The 16,203-nt window shown below is 44.5% G+C and overlaps 1 protein-coding gene across 1 annotated transcript in view; it reads left to right on the top strand.

Annotated features, from left to right (window-relative positions):
- Positions 1–16,203, top strand: part of LOC147096877 (cation channel sperm-associated auxiliary subunit gamma-like) — a 297,982-nt gene that overhangs the window by 75,631 nt on the left and 206,148 nt on the right. The window contains exon 6 of the mRNA XM_085973141.1: positions 3,671–3,845. Within this exon, the coding sequence (XP_085829267.1) occupies positions 3,671–3,845 (175 nt within the window). The remainder of the gene's footprint in view (positions 1–3,670; positions 3,846–16,203) is intronic.

The following is a 16,203-nucleotide window of genomic DNA, read 5'->3' as shown; positions in this document are numbered from 1 at the left end:
GCATTACACATCCGCCCCGTATCATCCAGCCACAAATGGATTGGCTGAGAGGTTCGTACAAACCTTTAAAAAAGCAGTAAAGGCCATGTGCGATGACGACATTCCACTGCAGCATAAGGTGGACAATTTCCTGATAGCCTACAGAAATGCGACACATGCAGTCACCAACCAGGCCCCAGCCATGATGTTCTTTAACCGAAGGTTGAGATCTCGTCTGGATTTGCTCAGACCAAATGTACGAAGAGATGTTGAGAATAAGCAATTCCAGCACATCAATGAGAAGCCGACAAGGAGCTTCAATGTAGGGCAACCAGTCTTGGCCCGCGACTACCGAACAGAGAAATGGCAACCAGGAACGATATGCACACGGCAGGGCCACTAATGTACACAGTGGATGTTGGGGAGAACATTGTGAGACGCCATGCTGACCAGATCCTAGAGTCACAGGAACGAGTCAACCCCATGTCTCGGCCATACGTACCTGGTGAGGAACCCGACGTACAGGTCGCATCTACCTCAGAAACAATAGCATTGGAAGCTGATGAATCAACTGACGACAGGGTGTTAGAATCGCCTCCGCACCAAGAGCGAGACACTCGGGAAAGGCGTTATCCAGAAAGAATCAGGAAGCCTCCCCAAAGACTGAATTTATAAATAGACTATTTTCAGTTAATGTTGCATGTTAAAAGTGCTAATTGTAATTAGTTTGATATTTAATTGTTAAATGAGTGTTATGGTACTGTTCATCTAAAAGGGGAGGAATTGTAATGTATGTACCTTTAAGGGGGAGAACTACTTTTTACAGCTCCTGTATACTGTAGTACCGGCAGTGACCACACCTGTATATAAACCTGAGTAGTGATCTGTACAGTCAGTTGCAGTTTGAAGCCTCATTCAGTAAACACCTGTTGATCGTTACCTGCAGTCTTTTGTCTGATTATTGAAGGACACAACATTAAGATACCCGGATCTAACAGGCGTGACATCCGCAGATGTGTCAATTCGCTCAGAAACCCAGAAACATTATGGAAATGAGACCTGGCCTTCCAAATCTCGCAAGGTTGCGGAAAGCACCGCCTGCTTTCATCGTCACACTCTCCGTTACCGTCGCCCACTTAACAAGTGCCAGTGATAATGTTGAGGCCAATAGCTTGATCCAACTGAATCCAAATAGCTTTAGCTGTAACCAATGAACCAATGTGACCTCTTATTATAAATATAGCCACACCTCCTTTTTGCAACAATTTCACTTACTAACAGCATCTGAAAGCAGCATCCCTTTTGCCTGTGCACCGTACTAATTTTTTGATGCTGTTGCTTTTTGAGGTGATCAACAGGCCTTTACGAGATACCCGGTAGAACACCCCTTGCCTCATGGTACTTAAGAGTGTCGTGCTAATAAATAAAAAAAAAGAATGTTGTGCTGTACACAGGAGGCATTGAATATTTATTTAAATTAGCACAAGTTAACTGTTATGTCCCACAGCATGCGTAGCGCATCAAACGCAATGGTCCCAGCAGCACTGTATCAAACAGTATTATCAGTCTTTTATGTGGATTGTACCAAATCTTGTTGACAATTATGGCATCTTTGTAGCCTGTTGTCTCAAATTCCTCAGCAAAGCCATTTCCAAACAGAGATTACTAAAGCAAAATACTGCGGATGCTGGAAATCTGAAATAAAAACAGAAAATGCTGGAAATACTCAGCAGGTCAGGCAGTGTCTGTGGAGAGAGAAACAGAGTTAACGTTTCAGGTCGATGACCTTTCATCAGAACTGGAAAATGTTACAGATGTAGCTGGTTTTAATCAAGTACAGCGGCAGGGAAAGGGGGGAATAGGAGGAAAGAACAAAAGGGCAGGTCTGTGATGGGGTGGAAGGCAGGAGAGATTAAATGGCAAAAGGGATGATGATTCAAGGCAAAAGGGGGTAGAATGAGACAAGTAAAGAAACAGAAGATGGGTCTAGAAGAGGTGTAAATGGGAAGAGCGGAATAATTAGCAACAGCTGGTGATAAAAATGGGGCCAGAGGTTATGATCTGAAATTGTTGAACTCAATGTTTAGTCTGGAAGACTGTAAAGTGCCTCATAGAAAGGTGAGGTGCTGTTCCTCGAGCTTCATTGGAACAGTGTGGGAGTGGAGCAGAGAATTAAAATGACAGGCAACAGGAAGCTCCAAAGAAAGATTAGTAAACTGTTAAATAGATTTTATTCCCCAAAGCTATATTCTTGCCCAAAGAAAACGTTTGGACTCTGTCAAGGATTATTCCATTTGTTCCAAATCTAACAGATGGGCATCCTTGAAGCAAATATCTATTCAGAGCATCTATAAAGCTGCAAGTGGAGCAGTCCTCTCACTTCAAAAAAGATTATCTCCTAGACTTAGTAGCTTTGGATGATTCGAACTTTAGCCAGACTGTCCTAATGCCTGCAGTCTCTGATTTTCCTGCAAGAACCCTCTCCTCTTCCTAACTTAACTACTTTATTTTGCTTATGATGTCTGGAGGATGTCAACAATGAAGAATATCGATGACCATGTATCTTTAAATCAGCAGTATACTGCATGTATCATTCCCACTCTGCGCTCCCCTCAGGGGTTTACAATGTGTGGGTGCATTGAGCCTTGACCTATTTCTTTGTGGGCAAGTTTGTGTCAAAATGAAATGAAGTCTCGTGGCCATTATGCACTTTACATACAGTACAAGAACAGGAAGGATCGCGTGTGTAACTTCCTGGTGTCATGATGTCAGTCCACAAAAATGTTTTAAAGTATGGGGTTCCTTGTGCTGTCGCACTCTAGTAGTGTGTGGGGCCTGTCTTCATTTTGAATAATGAAGGTAATACTATGATATTGGTTGGTAATTTTACTTTTTTTTTAATTAATCAAAAATTCACTGATCTGCATACAATACTGGAATGCTTGTCAGCAAGTTACTGACAGCAATCAAGTCTCAGAGTTCAGCTGACCAACTGCTTGCATTTTGCTTTATCTTAATGAATTCATAATGGAACTTTTCTAATATTGTAGTCAGCGTATATCTTCCACACACATGGTACCAGTGCATATACTTGTGATCTGCAAACAAATGTTGCCATCAAAGTTGTTGCTGAAAAGGTTTTGGCCTCGCTATATCTCCAAATAAAGCCAAACTTTATTATAAACTTGAGGGATGCAGCAATATCGTTTTTTATAATCCAGTTGTAATTGTTGTCCCTGACTTTGCTGGGATTTTGACTGGGACCAGGAAAACGTTTGTCACAGTGGGGAATGAAGAAAATGCGAAAAAAAACTCACGACACATTTTAACTGCATTTTGTGGGTTGCCTCCTGATTTTTTTCCTGTTTTGCCTTCCTTTCTTGAAGATAATGACTTATGCTCAGGTATAATCTGTGGGCATTGGAAGCCACAATACGCCCCCAAAAAGACCATTCTCTACATATGATACTGGTCAGTGAATGCTGGCATGTAATTTGCCAGTTAGTTCAACACTTTGGACCTTTCTGCTCAGTGTGGGTCAGTACCACAGTATGGGTGCATTTACCCACTCAATCATGGGAGAGCCCTAAATTTGATGTTTGAATGAGAAACCATATCATGAATCTTTACGTTAGTAATGAAAACATCTTTTAACCTCATTATCTGGTGTATCTCCTTTTATGTTTTGCAGGCCACTGGCAACGTGTGTTAAGCAGTGTCTGCGTGAAAAAACTGATTCCAGCGTACCTTATTATGAACAATGAAGAAAAACTGTTTGTTATTGGAGGAGGCAAGCAAAAAGCAATGACCTTCCTTGGCACTATCAAAGGTTTGAAAATAATGAATAATAGAGCTGATGATGTACAGTATTTGAATCTTGAATTCTACAACTTTGGGCATTTTACTTTGAATGACCACAAAAGTAGATAACTTGGGGAGTGTTATTGCATCATGTGCTTCATACATCAGAAGAACAAAACCAGAGACAATTGCAAGTGTTTCTGGATGGATAAAGGAAATGCAGTGAATGTGGTTGATATAGATTTTCAAAAGGCATTTGATAAGGGACCATCTAAAAGTCTGAAGGTAGAGACCCAGAAATTCGGGTCGGGGGCTTCCCGCGGGTGCAAGCCTCCGACCTGCACTTAGCTAGCGCGCCGGCCGTTGAGCTGTGGGCCCGCGTGGGATTCCGATCCTGGGCCTGCTCCAACTGCCGACGCGCAGTGCTCGCGTATCCCAGGGGCGCAGTTAGTTCGATGTGTGCCCTGGGATCACGTGGGCCATGGAGAGCCAATGGTAGCAGGGAATGCTTCATTCATAAGTGTGACATGAAGAGCTGTCAAAACTATAAATACTATAAGCTCCAAAACATCACTAAAACTTCAAATAATTTTTTTTTTTAATCACATTTTTAAAATAACTATAAATTACATGAAATAACTATTTTAAACAATAATTTACATTTTTGAAAAAATTAATTACATTTTCTAACGGGGCTAAAAATAAACTTACCTTTCTTTAAAGTATTTAAAAATAATAAACCTGTGGAAAAAATGTTTTAACTTTAATTAATTCACCAGTTACCTTGTTAAAAGCAGGCCTTGCACCTGCTTTTTTAAAGTGTAACTGCTGGAGACTTACCCTCCTGGAGAAACCTGCAAAAAAAACGTAAGTTCGATGCGCACGCGCTGCCTCTCCGGCGCACGCGTTCCACCTGTCAACCCCTTCTTTCAGGGGAACAGAAGTGCTGGTTTCCCGCACATGCGCAGTGCATGCACGAAACCGGCACTTTCGTTGGGCCTACGCGTGAGTACCCCGTGCATACTCATGCGTTGGGAGCCGAATTTCTGGGCCATAGACAGGCTCACCTCCAGACCTGTGAAAACCTCTCCACTATCGACGAGGCTGAAACCTAGATGGGTACTGTAGCATAGTGGTTATGTTACTGGACTAGTAATTCAAATAGGTTCTTCATTAATAATCCAGAGATATGTGTTCAAATCTTACCATGGCAGTTGTGAATTTAAATTAAATTTATTAATTAAATCTAAATATTTAGTAGCCATGAAGCTGTCAGATTTTGGTAAAAACACAACTGATTAACCTGCTGTCCTTACCTGGTCTGGCCTATATGTGACTCCAATTCCACACCAATGTGGTTGACTTTCAACTGCCCTCTAAAATGACCTATCAAACTGCTACAGAAAAGGATAAGAATAATAAAACCGGACGGATCACAAGACTTTGACGTAAGCATCGGATTCGGACATGATGTAGGTACACCCAACCTAGTCGTTCCTGCTAAGTCCTCCTCACTAATATCTGGGGACTGGTGCCAAAGTTGGGAGAGCTATCCCTCAGACTAGTCAAGTAATACTCACAGAATCATATCTATCAGCCAACGTCCCAGATTCCTCCATCACCATCCTTAAGAATGTCCTGTTGCACTGCCAGGTCAGACCCACCAGAGGTGGGGACACAGTGGTATACTGTCAGGTGAGAGCAGCTTTGGGAATTGTGGTGTATGTAACCTGTTCCACCTTAAGAGAACTACCTTAAGAGATGTACTACTTTCTCTTGGCTGCTGTATACTGTAATACCGGTGGTGACCACACCGGTATATAAACGTTGTGTAGTGATTTGCTGGGCAGTTCAGCCCTGACCTCCGAATAGTAAAGACCTGTTAAAGTTATTCTTGTTGTCTGTGTCCAGTGATTTATAATAGGCATAACTGGGACACACAGACTCAACAGTGGCGACGAGTCTGATCTTACCCTGCGGCAGTTTTACATCCAAGGCAGCTTCGTCCTCAGAACGGGCGTCGAGAAGAGGCATCCGCCCTCATCATCCTGCTGAGCACCACATCGCACGGGAGGCATCGAGAACCCGGGTTAAAAAGAAAAATTCTGACCACGAAGCCCTCCATCAGCGACAGGCAGTGATCATCCCTTCTACCACGGTGGTGGGTAAGCCGATCAGCGACACGAGCAGAAAGTCGGCCGCGTTGGCTGTGGAGTAGGGGAGGGAAAACGGAGGAAAAAGGGCGGAGAACTCGACCGCGGCCGGTGAAAAGGGCCGGGCTGCAATCGGGGCCGAGAAGCGCAGCGACTGGGGCAGCGTTAAGGCCATGAGAACCGCGGAGAACTCAACCGCAGCCGGTGTAAAGGACCGGCCTGCAAGCGGGGCTGAGAGGCGCAACAGCAGGGGAAGCGTGAATGCCCACGGGACCCGCGGGGGAGCAAAAAGCAGCGTCGGGGTAATTGAGAACCGCTGGGGAGGCGAGAACGGCAGCAGCACGGCAATCGCCATTGCAGCCAGCGGGGGAAGAAGGCAAACGCGGGAAGCCGCCATTGTAGTCGGCGGGGGAAGATGACGAGCGCGGGAAAAACCGCCAAGCACGGGAAGCCACCATCTTAGTAGGCGGGAGAAGAAGACAAACGCGGGAAGCCGCCATTTTGGGAAAATAAAATAGTTAAAGAAAATCTCAAGGATGCCTAAACACGGTAACATCACTGCTTTTGATAGTGATGTTGAAGATTGGACCACATATGTAGAACGCATTGGAGTTTATTGTACAGCAAATGAAGTACCAGATGATAAGAAAGCAATAACATTATTAAACTCAATGGGGGCAAAGACGTACGGGTTATTGAAGCATCTGATAACACCAGATAAACCGGTGGATCAGACTTTCGCGAAAATTGTTATGATCCTGCAAGAACATTTAAACCCCACGCCGCTGATGATAGCGGAACGATTTAAATTTTACAGCAGAACGCAGCTGAAAGAGGAAAGCAACGCTGAATTCTTAATTGAACTGCGTAAGCTATCAAAGTACTGTCAGTTTGGTACAGGACTAGCAGATGCTCTGAGAGATAAATTCGTGTGTGGATTATTAAAAGAAGGAACACAAAAGCGTCTGCTAGAAGAAAAGGACCTTACGCTTGAGAAAGCTGTCACCATTGCAGCATCGCACGAGGCCGCAGCAAGAGGCACCGCGGAAATGCAACTAAGGTCATCGGAACTCAGCACCAATCAAATGGCATTGGGTGCAGTAAAGTGTTATCGTTGCGGAAGGACAACGCACGATCAGAATCAGTGCTGGTTCAAAAATCAGGAATGCAGAAAATGTGGCAAGCTCGGTCACATAGCTAAAGTATGCCGGTCAGGTAAGAAGACCAGCAGCAAAAAGTCACCGCAGGAAAAGTGCAAAAAGGTACACAAGGTGACAGAGAACAGTTCGGATGAACAGAAGACGGATTCAGACTCCAGCAGTAAGGAACTGGGTTGTCTAAGAATACATAATGTGGGTAACACAGCAGACCACCAAACTATCTGGGTCACACTTCAGATAGCAGGAGTCCAAGTGAAGATGGAATTGGACACTGGATCGGCATTGACGGTCATGAATAAGCAAGATTACAAAAGGTTATTTCCACACATTCCCTTAAGGGATACGGAGATTGTTTTGAAAACATATACGGGGCAAAGAGTATACCCCATTGGAAAGATAAAGGTAAAGGTGGTCCACAAGGATAAAGAAAGCCAAGGAATGGACTTATATGTGTTACCTGAGGGAGGTCCACCATTACTGGGACGGGAATGGATCAGGAGAATAAATATGGACTGGCATTCCTTAAAAGCACTAACTGTAGATTCCGGCAAAAAGAAAGATGTCAAACCTAAACGACTGTCCAGAATATTGGACGATGCTAAAGAGGTGTTCCAGCAGGGACTGGGAACACTGAAAGGAATTACGGCAAACATCAAAGTTGAAGAACATGCAAATCCAAAATTTTTCAAAGCCAGACCGGTACCTTATGCGATACGACCTGCTGTGGAAGCTGAGCTGGAAGGACTAGAACGATTCGGAGTACTGTCAAAGGTGGACTGGAGTGAATGGGCCACGCCCATTGTTCCCGTCATGAAGCGTTCATCGAGCAACAAGCCGGGGGAACCGGGGAAGGTTCGCATCTGTGGAGATTTCAAGATCACTGTTAATCCGGTGCTTCACACGGTGCAATATCCGCTTCCGCGGATTGAGGATATCTTCGCTTCGTTGTCTGGCGGGAAACACTTCACCAAGATAGACCTGGCGCAGGCGTACTTACAGATGGAAGTTGAGGAAGAGTCACGCCAGTATCTCACGATCAACACGCATAGAGGCTTGTATCGGTATAATAGACTGGTTTTTGGAGTGGCATCGGCTCCAGCAATTTGGCAGAGGGCCATGGAGCAGGTATTACAGGGAATTCCAGGCACACAATGTTACCTGGATGATATTCTGATTACAGGAGATGATGATGAGGAACATCTTGCAAATTTGGAACTGGTGCTCACCAGATTGAAAGAATATGGACTTCGAGTTAATCGCCAGAAATGTGAGTTCTTTCAGAAGCGGATCTCGTACTGTGGTCATGTCATTGACCAGGACGGGCTTCATAAGTCTCCTGACAAGATTGAAGCTGTTGTGAAGGCTCCCGCTCCGGATAATATATCCCAGTTGAGGTCGTTCCTAGGGTTGATTAACTATTACCATAAGTTTCTGCCAAATTTATCCACGGTGCTGCACCCGCTGAACGCTCTTTTGCAGAAGGGAGTACCATGGAAGTGGAGCGAGGACTGTAAGAGGGCCTTTCGCAAAAGCAAGGCATTGATCACCTCAGAGGAAGTGTTGGCTCACTTCAACCCAACGCTGCCTATTCGTTTGGCTTGTGATGCTTCTCCATATGGTATTGGGGCAGTACTCTCACACAAGTTGCCAAATGGCTTGGAGAGGCCAGTCGCGTTCGCATCCAGATCATTGACCTCCGCTGAGCGCAACTATGCTCAGATAGATAGGGAGGCTCTCAGCCTTGTGTGGGGAGTAAAGAAGTTTAATCATTACCTGCAGGGCCAAAAGTTTACGCTACTGACAGACCACCAGCCGTTGGTATCCATTTTTAACCCTAAGAAGGGTGTTTCGGTGATGACAGCACAGAGGCTCCAGAGATGGTCCCTTTTCCTAGGGGCACATCAATATCAGATTGAATTCAAAGGTACAAAGCAGCATGGTAATGCTGATGGGCTGTCGCGCCTGCCACTACCTACAGCGGAGGAGGCACCGACGGTTGACCCTGTTGACTTATTTCACTCGACCATCATCGAATGTTTACCAGTCACCAATGCAAGTATTGAAAGAGAAACCAGGAACGACCCGACACTGTCCCGGGTCTACGAATTGACAGTGAAGGGATGGCCAGCACATGGTGATCCACTGTTACCGGCATTCTCAGCAAGACAAGAACAGCTGTCCGTCTGTCAAGGAACATTGATGTATGGAACAAGGGTGATTATTCCTCCTAAGTTAAGAGAGAGAGTTCTAAAGGAACTGCATGAAGGTCATCTGGGGGGAGTCAAGATGAAAAGCCTTGCTAGGGCTTATGTGTGGTGGCCGGGTATCGACCAACAGATAGAGGATCTGACGAAAAGCTGCTCAGGGTGCCAAAAAGTTCAAAATGCACCTCCGATTGCACCGCTGCATCCATGGGAATGGCCTTCAACCCCATGGCAACGTGTACATATTGACTTTGCTGGTCCATTCATGGACTCCATGTTTTTAATTACGGTGGACGCACATTCTAAATGGCCAGAAGTGATTAAGATGACTACCACTACCTCGGAAAAGACGATCGCGGTGCTAAGAACGATATTTGCAAGAAATGGATTGCCAGAACAAATATGTTCAGACAACGGACCGCAGTTCGTGTCAGAAGAATTCCAGAAATTCATGAAGAAGAATGTGTTGAAACATTATACCTCTGCCCCATATCATCCGGCTACAAACGGGTTGGCCGAGAGATTTGTACAAACGTTCAAAAAAGCAATAAAGGCCATGAGCGAAGATCAGATTCCACTACAACACAAGGTGGACAATTTCCTACTGGCATATCGAAACGCCACTCATGCAGTGACAAACCAAAGTCCTGCCATGATGTTCTATAACAGGAGGTTGCGGTCCAGGTTGGACTTGTTAAAACCAAATGTGCGGAGGGAAGTCGAAAACAAACAGTTCCAGCATATAAATAACAAGACCACTCGGAGTTTCGAAATAGGACAACCAGTGTTAGCCCGGGACTATAAAAATGAGAAATGGCAATCTGGAACAATTCGGGCCAGACAAGGACCCCTGATGTACACGGTAGATATGGGTGAAAATGTAATACGACGTCATGCTGACCAACTGGTAGAATCGAGAACAAGGGTCGAACCCATGGTTACGGCAGAGACAACCGTGGAAGAAGTTAGTGAACCTGAAGCATCTACCTCAGAAGTGAATGTACCTGATGATGATGTCCAATCCATAAGAGATCAACTAGATGAGTCACCCCAGCAACGAGAATCAGAGACCCCTGAAAGGCATTATCCAACTCGGATCAGGAGGCCTCCTCAGAGACTGAATCTTTGAACTGTTTTGCATGAAGTTGTATATATATGTTATTATGTCATGTTAAATGGGGATAACTGTTAAGCTAAAAAGGGAGGATTGTGGTGTATGTAACCTGTTCCACCTTAAGAGAACTACCTTAAGAGATGTACTACTTTCTCTTGGCTGCTGTATACTGTAATACCGGTGGTGACCACACCGGTATATAAACGTTGTGTAGTGATTTGCTGGGCAGTTCAGCCCTGACCTCCGAATAGTAAAGACCTGTTAAAGTTATTCTTGTTGTCTGTGTCCAGTGATTTATAATAAGCATAACTGGGACACACAGACTCAACAGGAATCCTCAGCATTGACTCCAGACCTCGTGAAGTCTCATAGCTTCAGTTCAAACATGGGTAAGGGAACCTCCTACTGGTTACCACCTACCGCCCTGCCTCCGCTGATGAATCAATACTCCTCCATGTTGAACACCACTTAGAGGAAGCCCTGAGTGTAGCCAGGACACACATGGACTCTAGGTGGGGACTTCAATGTCCATCACCAAGAGTGGCTCGTAGTATCACCACTGACCGAACTGGCCAAGTCCTGAAAGTAATACCACCACTGACCGAGCTGACAGATTCCAGAAGGACATGGCTGCCAGACTGTGCTTGCAGCAGGTGGTGAGAGAACCAACATGAGGGAAAAACCCACTTAGAATCATAGAGTACAGCACAGAAGGATGCCATTCGGCCCATCAAGTCTGGACCGGCTCTTTTGAAGAGCAATCCAGTTAGTCCCACTCCCCCGCTCTTTCTACATATCCCTGCAATTGTTTCTCCTTCAAGTATTTATCCAATTCCCTTTTGAAGGTTATTGTTGAATTTGTATCCACCACCCTATCAGGCAGTGCATTCCAAATTCTAACCACTCGTTGCGTAAAAATGTTTTCCCTCATGTCGCCTCTGGTTCTTTTGCCAATCATCTGTGCCCTCTGGTTAACGAGCCTTCAGCCGTTGGAAACAGTTTCTCTTTATTTACTTGATCTAAACCCTTCATGATTTTAAACACCTCTATCAAATCTCCTCTTAGCCTTCTCTACTCTAAGGAAACGACCCAGCTTCTCCAGTCTATCCACGTAACCGTAATCCCTGGAACCATTCTATTAAATCTCTTCCGTACCCACTCCAAAGCCTTCATGTCCTTCCTAAAGTGGGGTGCCCAGAATTGGACACAATACTCCAGCTGGGGCCGAACTGTTTTATATAGGTTTAGTATAACTTCCTGACTTTTGTACTCTATGCCTCTATTTATAAATCCCAGGATCCCATATGCTTTAACTGCTTCGTTAACCTATCCTGCCACCTTCAAAGATTTGTGCATTTGACCTTGTTCTCACTAATCTACCTGTCAAGGTGCACCTGTCCATGACAGTATTGGTAGGAGTGACCACCGCATAGTCCTTGTAGAGACCAAGTCTCGTCTTCACACTGAGGATACCCTACATCACATTGTGTGGCACTACCATGTTGCTAAACAGCTTAGCAATCACCTTAAATTTGTGTCCTCTGGTTACCAAACCTTCTGCCATCTGGTAACAGTTTCTCCCTATTTACTCTATCAAAACCATTTATGATTTTGAACACCTCTATCAAATCTCCTTTTAACCGTCTCTGTTCCAAGGAGAACAACCCCAGCTTCTCCAGTCTCGCCACATAACTGAAGTCCTTCATCACTGGTACCATTCTAGTAAATCTCTTCTGCAACCTCACTAAGGCATCCTTCCTAAAGTGTGGTGCCCAGAATTGAACACAATACTCAAGAATAGAGCAACCAATATTCTCAGTTGCTCAGCAATTCATGTACTAAAGTCACAGAACCATACCAAGAATTATTTTTGGATCTGTGGTTATTAATCACAGAAATCACAGAAACCCCACAGTGCAGATAGAGGCCATTTCGGCCCATCGAGCCTGCATCGACACATATCCCACTAGATCCCCGTAACCCCTACACCAACACATATCCCACCCTATCCCTGTAACCCCACGTATTTAATCCCCCTAACACTAAGGGTAATTGAAGAACAACAATAACGATATGCATTTATATAGTGCCTATAATGTGGAAAAAATATCCTAAGGTGTTTCACCAAAGCATAACCGGACAAAGATTGACACTGAGCCAAAGAAGGAGATATTAGGAGGTGTGGTTAAAGACACGGATTTTAGGGAGGATCTTAAAGGAGGTGGAGAGGCGGAAAGGTTTAGGGAGGGAATTCCGGAGGTTGGGGCCTAGGTGGCTGAAGGCATGACTGGGAGGGGTGACGGCATGAAGGAATTTAAATACAAGCATGAGAATTTAAAATTTGAGGCATGGGGGACCAGAAGCTAATGTACTTCAGCATGCACAGTGGTGATGGGAAACCAGGACTTGGTGTGGGATAGAATCCAGGCAGCATAGCTTATGGAGGATGTGAGGCCATTCAGGAGAACATTGAAATAGTTGTGACGAAGGGTCATCGACCTGAAACGTTGACTCTGTTTCTCTCCCCACAGAGGCTGCCTGACCTGCTGAGTATTTACAGCATTTTCTCATTTTATTTCAGATTACCAGCATCCGCAGTATTTTGCTTTTGTATTGAAATAGTTGTGTCTGGAGGTGACCAGAAACTTAACTGGACCAGCCACATAAATACTGTGACAACAAGAGCAGGTCAGAGGCTGGGAATTCTGCGGCGAGTGTCTCACCTCCTGACTCCCCAAAGCCTTTCCACCATCTATCTACAAGGCACAAGTCAGGAGTGTGATGGCAGAGAATGGGCAATGGCAGGAGCAGAGACCAACAGTGTTACAGAGGTTGTAGTAGGCAGTCTTTGTGTTCAAGAGGATATGGAGTTGGAAGCTTAGCTCAGGGTCAAATAAGACGTAGAGGTTGGAACAATCTGCTTCAAGCTAAAACAACGGCAAGGGAGAGAGATGGAATTGGTGAGAAGGGTTTGGAGTTTATGGCTGGGGCCAAAGACGCTGGCTTCAATCTTCCTAGTGTTTAACTAGAGGGCATTCCATGTCTTTGGATGATGTCGTAAAGGGGCAACATGAAGATGAAGGAATCCTTTTGCATCATGACATGAAAGTTAAACTCTTGTCTTTCTGTTGAAACACTGAGGTCAAGTGAACCCTGTCAGTGGCTACATGTAGAGTGTGAAGCACAATTCCATCCTAAACAATGGGAAATTGTTATATTACTGTTCATTATGACATTAAAAATTAACTTACTCACAGAATAAAAGGCCACCCATTAGTTTTTTAAATTCATTCCTGGGATGTGGGCATTGCTGTCAAGGCCAGCGTTTATTGCCCTTCCCTAATTTTCCTTGAGAAGGTGATGATGATTTTGAGCCAGCGATGATGAAGGAACAGCAATATATATCCAAGTCAGGATGGTGTGTGACTTGGAGGGGAACTTGGAGGTGATGATGTTCCCATGCGCCTGCTGCCCTTGTCCTCCTAGGCAGTGGAGCTAGCGGGTGTGGGAGGTGCTGCCGAAGAAGCCTTGGCAGAGTTGCTGCAGTGCATCTTGTAGATGGTAAACACTGCAGCCACGGTGTGCCAGTGGTGGAGGGGGTGGATGGGGTGCCAGTCAAGCGAGCTGCTTTGTCCTGGATGGTGTCGAACCTCTTGAGTGCTGTTCGAGCTGCACTCATCCAGGCAAGTGGAAAGTATTCCATCACACTCCTGACTTGAGCCTTGTAGATAATGGAAAGGCTTTGGGGAGTATAGAGGAAAGACACTCGATGTAACTACACATGAGTATGATCTGGTGGCCATTACAGAAACATGGCTGCAAGGTGACCATGACTGGGAACTAAACATCCAGGGGTATTTGACAATTAGGAAGGACAGACAGGAAGGAAAGGGAGGTGGTGTGGCTATGTTAATAAAGGATGGAATCACTGCAATAGTGAGAAATGATATTGGGTCAAAGGATCAGGATAGTGAAACAGTTTGGGTGGAGATAAGGAATAATAAGGGGAAAAAGTCACTAGTGGGCGTAGTCTATAGGCCTCCTAACAGTTGCAACTCTGTTGGTCGGAGTATAAATCAGGAAATAGTTGGGGCTTGTAATAAGGGAACAGCTATAATCATGGGGGATTTTAACTTTCATATTGACTGGACAAATCAAATTGGGCAGGGCAGCCTTGAGGAAGAGTTCATAGAGTGCATTAGGGACGGGTTCCTTGAGCAGTATGTAACTGAACCAACCAGGGGGCAGGCAATCTTAGATCTGGTCCTGTGTAATGAGACAAGATTAATAAAAAATGTCCTTGTAAAGGATCCCCTTGGAACGAGTGACCATAACATGGTTGAATTCCAAATTCAGTTTGAGGGTGAGAGGGTTGGATCTCAAACCAGCGTACTAAGCTTAAATAAAGGAGACTATGAAGGTATGAGAGCAGAGTTGACTAAAGTGGACTGGGAAAATATATTAAAGTGTAAGACGGTACATGAGCAGTGGTGTACATTCAAGGAGATATTTCACAACTTTCAAGAAAAATATATTCCAGTGAGGAAAAAGGGGTGTAAAAGAAAAGACAGCCATCCGTGGCTTAGTAAAGTAATAAAGGATAGTATCCGACTGAAAACAAGGTCATATAAAGTAGCTAAATCTAGTGGGAGGATAGAAGATTGGGAAGCATTTAAAAGCCAGCAAAGAATAACTAAAAGATTAATTAAGAAAGGGAAGATAGATTATGAAAGTAAACTAGCAAAAAATATAAAAACAGATAGCAAGAGTTTCTACAGTTATATAAAAAGAAAAAGGGTGGCTAAAGTGAATGTTGGTCCCTTAGAGGACGAGACTGGGAAATTAGTGGTGGGGAACATGGAGATGGCAGAAACGCTGAACAAATATTTTGTATCAGTCTTTACAGTAGAGGACACTAAAAATATCCCAACACTGGACAAACAGGGGGCTATAGGGGGGGAGGAGCTAAACACAATTAAAACCACTAAGGAGGTGGTACTATGTAAGATAATGGGACTAAAGGCGGATAAACCCCCTGGACCTGATAGCTTACATCCTAGGGTCTTGAGAGAAGTAGCGGTAGGGATTGTGGATACATCGGTGGTAATTTTCCAAAACTCCCTGGATTCAGGAAAGGTCCCAGCAGATTGGAAAACTGCTAATGTAACGCACTTATTTAAAAAGGGAGGCAGACAAAAGGCTGGAAACTAAAGACCAGTTAGCCTAACATCTGTGGTTGGTAAAATGTTGGAGTCCATTATTAAGGAAGCAGTAACAGGACATTTGGATAAGCATAATTTAATCGGACAGAGTCAGCATGGTTTTACGAAGGGGAAGTCGTGTTTGACAAATTTGCTCGAATTCTTTGAGGACGTAACAAACAGGGTGGATAAAGGGGAACCAGTGGATGTGGTGTATTTGGACTTCCAAAAGGCATTTGACAAGGTGCCACACAAAAGATTACTGCACAAGATAAAAAATCACGGGATTGGGGCAATGCACTGGCATGGGTGGAGGATTGGCTATCTAACAGAAAACAGAGAGTTGGGATAAATGGTTCATTCTCTGGCTGGCAATCAGTAACTAGTGGTGTTCCGCAGGGGTTGGTGCTGGGACCCCAACTCTTTACAATCTATATTAACAATTTGGAGGAAGGGACCGAGTGCAATGTATCCAAGTTTGCCAACGATACAAAGATAGGAGGGAAAGCAGTGAGTGAGGAGGACATAAAAAACCTGCAAAAGGACATAGACAGGCTAAGTGAGTGGGCAAAAATTTGGCAGATGGAATAT

The sequence above is a fragment of the Somniosus microcephalus genome, chromosome 34 (assembly GCF_052327205.1).
Source record: "Somniosus microcephalus isolate GS21.2 chromosome 34, FLI_Smic_1.0, whole genome shotgun sequence".
NCBI lineage: Eukaryota > Metazoa > Chordata > Chondrichthyes > Squaliformes > Somniosidae > Somniosus > Somniosus microcephalus.
This window is presented reverse-complemented; position numbering and strand designations above follow the sequence as displayed.